This window comes from Gavialis gangeticus, unplaced genomic scaffold (assembly GCF_001723915.1).
Source record: "Gavialis gangeticus isolate Ggan-Ray unplaced genomic scaffold, GavGan_comp1, whole genome shotgun sequence".
Taxonomy (NCBI): domain Eukaryota; kingdom Metazoa; phylum Chordata; order Crocodylia; family Gavialidae; genus Gavialis; species Gavialis gangeticus.
This window is the reverse complement of record NW_017729020.1, coordinates 7,757,167-7,765,864: the sequence shown is the minus strand read 5'-3', so window position 1 is coordinate 7,765,864 and position 8,698 is coordinate 7,757,167. Positions and strand designations below refer to the sequence as shown.

The 8,698-nt window shown below is 55.4% G+C and overlaps 1 protein-coding gene across 3 annotated transcripts in view; it reads left to right on the top strand.

Annotated features, from left to right (window-relative positions):
* Window positions 1-8,376, top strand: part of FGF17 (fibroblast growth factor 17) — an 18,960-nt gene extending 10,584 nt beyond the window's left edge. Inside the window, exons 3-5 of one of the 3 annotated variants that reach the window (XM_019514497.1) lie at window positions 4,067-4,211; window positions 7,216-7,322; window positions 7,870-8,376. In XM_019514497.1, the coding sequence (XP_019370042.1) occupies window positions 4,067-4,211; window positions 7,216-7,322; window positions 7,870-8,166 (549 nt within the window). In that variant the 3' untranslated portion in view covers window positions 8,167-8,376. Of the gene's footprint in view, window positions 1-4,033; window positions 4,212-4,599; window positions 7,323-7,869 lie in introns of those variants that run through there. The other 2 variants (XM_019514496.1, XM_019514495.1) reach the window with 2 other exon arrangements.
* The last annotated feature ends 322 nt before the right edge of the window (window positions 8,377-8,698 follow it).

Sequence of the window (8,698 nt, the reverse complement as noted above, 5' to 3'; positions counted from 1 at the left end):
ACTCACCTAGCGGGGACCCGCCTGGGTCCTACCTGGCACATCAGCTCCCCTAGTGCCCTCCCCAAGCAGAGCACAGAGCCGCCCCACTCCGGTCCAGCACGATGCGATGAGCACGGGGAGCAGAGCAGGCCCCCGCTGCGCTCGGCCTCTGCCAAACCACCCGTGATGAGCTCGCAGCTTGCTGTCTCCAGCGCGAGGAAGCTCGCCAGCACAGGCATACGGGCTGGGAGCGCCCTTGCCAGGCTGGAGGCAATACCTCGCGCCTTGGAATGAAATTCGGTTTGCAGAAGGGCGACTCGAGACGCACGCCACGCACAGGCAGGCGTCGAGGCTTGCCAGGACATCGAGTCGAAGCTGCGTTCGGCTGGATGACCTGTTTGCCGCAGGGTTAAGAGGAGCTTTCTGCACTCCTTACAAGCAGAAAAGTGCCATCTCAAGAGCAGCTATCGTGTACTGCTGTGATGGGCTTTCCCAGACGCGTGGCTCCTAGCGACAGAGCCACATCTGAAGCGCTCTGAATCCCTGTGGACAAGCCGGCTGCTTATTTCTCTTCTTACGGGAGCAACCTTCTTCTGAGGACCTGGGCCCGAGTGAAAGCTCCAACTCCAAAGACATCCATGAAATACCGAGACAATGCTGGTCCAGGGGGCTGTATTTGTTACCAGTTTTTTTTTTTATTATTATTGCTTTTCTCTCTTAAGCAGACAGGCCTGAGCCAGCCAGTGGTCCATATCACCGCTCTGGGAATGTCTTTGATGAGCTGAATTTAAAAAAAAATCTGTCCATCACCTCCAGCCATTGAGATGGCTTAAGGAAGAAGCTTGCTCCTGCTCCACCCAAATCAGTGGCAAAAAAGTTTGTTGGATCTGGCACTGAATTAGCAGTGGGCAGCCAGGGTCTCGGTTCTGCTCTGTTAACAGCCAGGCTGCAATTCAGGCCGGCAGAAAGTTGACTAATGGCCATTATCGTTCCATTGCAGTCAAAGGAGCGACACCCATTTGCGCGAGCTGAGGATTTGGCTCTATATATTTGTCCAGGTGTCATGCCCAAGCTATAATGTTTCATTCTGGCTGAGATGGCCCAAGCTCGGGGGTCTGGACTAGAACGGCTTCCAACGCTCCGGCCGTTGTTGCTAAAAAATCCAACGCGGTTTAATCTACATTTCCTTTAGACAGATTTTTGTTTCCCAGTTTAAAAAACATATATGCATTAACGAGTTTGGACAAATAGTGTCAGTTTGGGGAAAATAAGTCCCCTCTTTGAGAGCTGTTGTTCAAAATAGTGGCCGAAAGCCAGCCAAGCAAGCAAACAGACCAGAAGCAGTGATTTACCAACATTGCCCCCAAAAGGACCATTTGTACACAACATGGTTTGAAGCTTTTTTCCTTTTCTTTCTGGGCAATTTTGACTCGAGTCATTTTTCACTGGGAAACCAAGGTTTCCGTGAGATGGATGTGAGCGGCTCTAATTTAGATGTCTGAACAGGGCATCCAGATCTCTTAAGCGGCTTTGAAAATCTCACCCTTGGCTCTTAACATCAGGGCTTCCTACTCCACTTGCATAAAGATTAAATGAAGCCCCTTTCATAAAAAGCCCCTGATTGAAGTGTGACTGCTGGGTGATAGCTCTGGCTCTGTAATACAGATGGGCCACAATGCTGATAATCCTCAATCAGCTTGTCCGTGGTAATTAGCTGGCATTTACCATATAATAACTCTTGTGTTGGGGAGCGTGTGTTTGTGGTGGGGCATTAACGTGAGTCACAAAGCCGGTTGGGGCACAATACACACTTTATTTAGCAGCCCTGGGAGTGAGCTGCGTGTTCTGGGCTGATTCTGTGGATCCGGAGTCCTTCCAGATATAGACGTCAGCTGCACTGAGCTGGTGCAAAATCGGGTGTCAGTGAGAGCAGAATCCAGTTAAGAGCAAACTCTGATCTTGCTCTTGGTGACATCAGCTGAGTCTGCTGTAATCCCGGCTGGTGGCGGGGCGCACGTGTAAGTGGCATTTGGCCCTCCGTTTTGCTGGGAGGAGAGGAGAGGGGAGAGCGCCTGTCCACGCAGCTCACTGGCAGCATACAAGCCCCGTAGCGCAAAGGCATTTGTACCCAAACCCGCAAATCTGTCGGCCTTCTCCACCTCTCTGCATTGACAGAAAAGCCTAACAGGGCTTGCTGCTGAGTTTGCTATGGCTTAAGATGCTTTCCAGGGGAACTGAGGTGGGGTCGGATGAAAGGGGGGCGGCTAGAAATGAGCTGGGATATTTATCTGATCTGTGATGCTTTGCCGCTCAGAAAGAGCCCCCGTTCCCCGCACGCCTTCTGGGTGCCCCGGTTGTAGCCTGGCCGGTGAAGGCTGCAGTCATGCAGGGGCTGCTTCGGTTATCACGAGCTCTATCAACTGGGACATTGCAATGGGTTTGTCAGGCTCCGAGGCTCCGGTTTAACATTTGCTTTGGGATCAGGGAGGCCGGTGGCAGGCTCTGGTGTGTCCTGGGACACCGGAGCGCGGCAGCGAAGTTCTGCTTCGCTCTGGGGGTGTCGGCATTGGCTGTGGCCCCGGGAGATGTCCGCCTCTCCGGTCGGCAGCTCCCTTGCCGTCCTGCCATGTGCAGCCCTGGTCCGCGGGCCTGGACACTTCTAAGGGTGAGCCCGGCTCCTGCGGGAGTACTGGAGGGCAGTCAGGGGAACAGGCAAGACAGCAGCACAAGCTCTGCATGCTCAGGCTAAGGGCACCAGCAAGTAGCTTGTGTTTGGACAGATGCCTCAAGCTGGCCTGGGCTGCTCTGCCCGGCGTGGACCTCTCTCGCACACTGCTCCTGACTGTAATGTTTCAGGGACAGGACCTCCCCACCCGGTCTTTTCTGATCCCACACACAGAGAAAGACTTGTTAAGTGGAAAGCATTTTCCTTCTCTCCCGCAGCCTATTTCCTGCCTGTTCTCATTTACTGAGGACAGTTATGGTGAGGCTAAAAAAAGAGCTTCATCTGTTTCACTTTCTCCTCCAGCATGCTAATAAGCCCTGTGTTGGTAGTATGATACGAAGGTGCTCAGATACCACGGTGGTGGGTGGATGGATAGACAGCGTTGCAATAGATGGATGGATGGTTTATATATGGTAACTCAAAGATGAGCTCAGTGGACTATTCCATGCACTGTATGAATAGACGGTCTCACCGGTAGAGAGCAGATCGCAGTGAATGGACGGAGAGACGGACCAGACGCTTGTCTGTGCAGAGCGGGCATCCTCTCTCTGCAGCACTGAGTCTTGTTATCACAGGAGAGAAGGACTTTCGGTGGCTGACAAGGCTCATAAACCCATAACTGGGAACCATCCCAAGTGCCCCATAACAGGACAACGAGAGACCCCAGTGAGCTTGTTTTCCAGTAGGCTGTCTCTCCAAGTTTGCAAGAGGCCTGAGCAGGATGGATGGGGTAGGGGAACCGTACAAGCATTCCCCCATGTGCATGTGCGGGGCAGATATACCCCAATCTGTCCTCTGCCAGAGCTGCCTAGTACCTCCATTCGTAGCAGCGGGTTTGGGTGAAGTGAGCGCTGGAGTTAGAGTGAGGGTCTCTGCTCAAAATGATCATCTCCCTGCAATCCCCGGTGGCAATGGCCTTGAATCGCTGCCTGCACGGGATGGGGCCAGACCAAGGATGCCCTGGCATCTAGGGTGGGTCCATGAGTTTGCTTGGGGGCTCCCCTCCAACATCCTGGGCTCCTACCCCAACCCGACACATGGACTCCTGCCTAGGGGAGCCTCTGCCTTCGGGCCTGGCTGCGGCATGTCTGCGGCCTCCTCTGCAGGGCACCCACCTCCATCCCTGCCAGGATGTCCGTGGGTTAGCTGCTGGCTCTGAACTCATGCCATCTAGCCAGCACGCTCTGCAGGGCATCAGACCTCACCCCACTGGTCTGCCCAGGCCTCCCACCCAGGAGGCTCCAGCGTTGGCTCCCGATTCAACACCCTCGCCACGTCTGTGGGGCTGTCCAAAACAAATTGATTTTATTTTTCCCTTTGTAAACAAAGGGGGAGAATCAACCGTCTCCTAATTTTAACCAGTACGTGAGGGACCAGGGCGCCATGACAGACCAGCTGAGTCGGAGGCAGATCAGGGAGTACCAGCTGTACAGCCGGACCAGCGGCAAGCACGTCCAAGTGAACGGCAAAAGGATCACGGCCACCGCAGAGGACGGCAACAAGTTTGGTAAGGAGCTCGGAGCACTTCAGCTGTGTGGGATGAAAAGAGGCAGGCTGGAGGGGTGTCCCACGCGCCAAGGGAATGCCAGGCTTCCCAGGGAGGGTTGCCTCAGTCACATCTGGCTGCACTGCACCTCTGGAATCGGGTTGGTAAAGCCCATTGCCAACTAGCCCATGCCAAGGGCTGCTAGGCATAGCTGCAGTGCTGGTGCTAATGAATAATCATGCAGCAACTTGCTGGCCAGAGCAGGAGACCAGACATCCACGCATCTGGTTTCTGTGCCTAGCACTGGAGAGGAATGAGGTTGAATGATGTTTAAAGCAGGGAAGGGCTTGACATCAAGAATCCTGGGGTCTAGTCCCAGGTCTAGCAGGGAAGTGGGGGAGCAGGGGTTTGGAGCAAGGTGTTCACAGCTTTGGTTGGAAACGAGTCCTGGGGGGACTTCAGTCCTGACTTCCAAGTTTTGCTCTCAGCGAGTCACGAGGGTGACCAGGGAGTAGACACTGCGTTTCTTCTCCAGCGTGGGCAAGGTTGCACCCGGTCGTGAAGCGCACACTCCAGTCCAACCTGAGCTTTCTCAGGACAGGCGAAAGCTTGGCCCTATTGGGAACAGAGGCAAAGCTCCCTGAGGCTTCAGTGGGGACAAGATGTCCCTATTTTGGTTTAAGAATCCAGCATGTCCAAAATATCTCCTGCCAAGGTTATTGGGGGTGATCTGACCATCAGGAGGGAATGCAGTGTGTCAGAGGTACAATGGCTTGTTACGGTGACAATCCAGCTTTGCTCTCGGGACAATAGACCTAGATTCTCTTAGGGTGAAATTATGAGCAACTCCAGCTGAGTTTAGATTAGTGCGGTATTGGGGGTTAAATGTCAATTAGCAGCAGAAAGGCAGGGCACTGAGATCTCGTCTGACCTTCAGACACAGCTACATGTAGGTAGCTGGGAAGATTAGTACATTGTCTTCAGCAGCTGAGCTAATCAAAGGGAAGATTTTTAACTGGGTTTAAAATACATCTGGCTCCTGCTCTCCGGCTTCTGTGGGAGAAGAAATAAGCCTGCATTGATGTCCCTATTGTTAGACAACAGAACGGGCCGGTTCCCATTCGTGCAGCAGCATCAGGGTAAATGGAAAGGGTCTGTGTTATGAATAATACTAAGTTTATCCGGACTTTTAATTACTGCAGGGTTGCACAGAGATGGTAATGCTTTTCAGAGGAGGGTTTATCCAAAGCCAAAAGATAAAAGCCGCCCTTTCGCAGAAGCTTTCATCTGGGGGAAAAAAAAAATAAAAAAGGATAATTAAAAATTGTCCCAGAAGGGGGAATTCCTCTATCTGTTGAGAAATTGGGTAGGATCAGTTAATTAGGTCTCATCAGGAAGGGCATGGCAGACCAGCTGTGGGCCAATCAGTGAGGAACAGTCAAAAATCTTAATTGTCCCACTGGATGGAAACCTGCTCGTTATAAAGGAAACGGTGCACGTTTTCCTGAGAGCGCAGCAGATAAGGGACTTTGCAGACTGGGGAATACAGAACCCACCCCCTTGGCATGAACTTCCCCGGTGCCAGTTTCTGCACGTACCTAGGACTACGGCCAGTCCACGGGGAGAAGGGCTGTCCTCTTGAAGCACCAAGCAGCCACGCTTAGGTGCATGAAGCAGGACCAGTGCAGCTTGCCTTTCTTTATCCTAAACTTGCCTTTCCTAATCAGCTTGATTTAGCAGCTGCAGCCGGAGGCCTAAGGGTGGGAGGCAAGCGTCTCATCTGACTTCATTGCTGTTACTCATCCAGGGCTGAGGTGGAAGCTGCCTGGAGGTGGCATTAGCCCCAGCTAGAGCTCAGCTTGGAGCCACCTGATTAGTTGGCGAGGTGGTGTCTTCTCCCGAGCAGGGATGCATGCATTCAGAAATGTGGGGAGGTCCCTCCCCGTTATTACAGCAAGGGAGTGCACTGAGATGCTCATCTAGAAGAGCGCAGGCCCCTGGTGGGTCCCACAGTGCAACAGGGCTCAGAGCTGCACAGTTTTGCCTCCATGTATATCCGTCCACGCCTGCTGCTTCTAACTAGTCGTCTGCAGCAGCAAGCGTTACGCTGGAGACAGAGGGCAGAGAAAAAAGCATGCATCCTGCTGGCTTCTCACCCTAGGCCCAGAACAGTCTCTGGGCTGAAATGCACCCCACAAACCTCACGGCACCCCCATTTCAAGCGGTTAAATACAACACTCCTAGCACCGAGCAGTGATAAACAACTCCCACTCCCTGCGTGCCAGGCTTAACCCTTCCCAAACCAGGGGATTGTCTTAAAAATCATGAGATTTTGGGAAAGCACCCCTGCCCTGCAGCGTGGCAATTTGCTTGCTGGTTTCTGAGCCTTTAGGTTGCTTGCGGGTCACACGTGAAAGCTTTTCTCTGCAACCAGGAAGGTGGAAACCTCGCTTTTTCCCCCCTAAAGGAAGCGGAGAGTCCAGCAGCAAGGCAAAAACCCCCCAGTAAATATGATGGGAATTGTCACTAATGTGGCAGTGATTGCAGCCTGAGCTTTCTGCAAAAGCCAAAGGCGCAGAGTCCAGCGGTACATTATATTGGCTCCTGGGGAATCCTCCGTCACCCGCTGTTGGGACATGACACGTTGGGAACTGTCGTGTGTCAGAGAGCTGCAAAGGATGAGCTTGAATGTCCTTAACACAAATGCTCTGTTTCCATGTAAAAGGCCAAGGCTGCTCGGAAAGAAACTGCCCTGACTTCCCAACCTGCAGCTACTGCCCTCTTGCCCGGTCCCCTTCTCCGGGTGACCTAAGCAAACACCCGTGCAGGCTGCAGGTAGCAGAGCACAGAAGTGGGCGAGAGCAGGGTTTGCAGCGATACAGACGCTTTGCCTGTCGGCGCATCGCTCCAGCCAGTGCTATTCTAGCCAGCACGTGGACAGGCTGTTGCTCGAAGGAGCTCTCTCCCGTCCCCCCTGGCTCCTTCTCTCTCCCCCCACCCCTCTTTCTCTCTCTCTTCCCTTCAGCAAAGCTGATTGTGGAGACGGACACTTTCGGGAGCCGCGTGCGCATCAAGGGAGCCGAGAGCGAGAAGTACATCTGCATGAGCAAGAGAGGGAAGCTCATTGGAAAGGTGAATCACAGACCTAGGACCTCCTCCCCGCCCCCACTGCATGCTGCACCCCAAGCGCCAAGCTGGGTCGCTACCCAGGGCCACCCCATCCCCTGCGGTTTCCGTCCCGGGTGCCCCTGGGCAGATGTGCTTCAGCCAAAGGCAGTGGTCACGGCGCTTAGCACAAGGATGATGTGCAGTCGAATGGGCTGAATGATCAGGCCTTGCGCACCATGGCTCAGGGATGTCTTTCTGTCTGGCTACGTGCCGGGGGATGCCAACCCTGAGCAGCCCCGGCTGCCGTTCCTAGGCTCTTCATAAAAACCTGGGCTCTCAACTGATGGCAGTCGGCGTAGCTCCGTCACAGCCCTAGGTCAGCTGCCCCACATCCGGGCCCTGGTAGCGAATGCGCACATTGCACAGGCTCTGGCATCGTGGGGGAAGAAAGGGCAGGGAAAGCTGGGCTTGCCACCGTGATGCCCTGCACGCCGGCAACCCTGTCCATTTAACCCTTTCCTTGCTGGAGGAACCTACTCCTTTCCCCCCTTCTCCTTCGCCCCCCATGCAGCCCAACGGCAAGAGCAAAGACTGCATCTTCACCGAGATCGTGCTGGAGAACAACTACACGGCCTTCCAGAACGCGCGCCACGAGGGCTGGTACATGGCCTTCACGCGCAAGGGCCGCCCCCGCAAAGCCTCCAAAAGCCGGCAGAACCAGCGGGAAGCGCACTTCATCAAGCGCCTGTACCGCGGCCAGCTGCCCTTCCCCAACAACGCCGAGCGGCAGAAGCAGTTTGAGTTTGTGGGCTCCTCGTCGCCGACCCGCAGGACCAAGCGCACCCGCCCCCCGCGGCCTCTCACGTAGTGCCACACGCTGCCCCACCCCGCAGGGGACACGTGGGATGCCCCCCCTGCTCTGTGTGCCCCACAGCCACGTGTGCAGCTGCTCCATCCCGGGCATCATCAGACAACACGGCCTGCTGTGTGCCCGCCCCCGTGCCCACTGCCCCGGTGGCACATAGGACTCTGCCTCTCCCACCCTGTGCCTCCCAGGCCCGTGTTGTCACCCCCCCCCCCCCCCGGGGGGCCCAAAGGCCCCTCCCCCCCCCCCCCCCTTGCCCCCCCGGCCCGGGTTTTCCCCCCCCCCCCCCCTTGCCCCCCCGGCCCGGGTTTTCCCCCCCCCCCCCCCTTGCCCCCCCGGCCCGGGTTTTCCCCCCCCCCCCCCCTTGCCCCCCCGGCCCGGGTTTTCCCCCCCCCCCCCCCTTGCCCCCCCGGCCCGGGTTTTCCCCCCCCCCCCCCCTTGCCCCCCCGGCCCGGGTTTTCCCCCCCCCCCCCCCATGTTTCTTACAAAGATGCTATATTTTTATACTCTGACTCTCTTAGGCACAAACTATTGG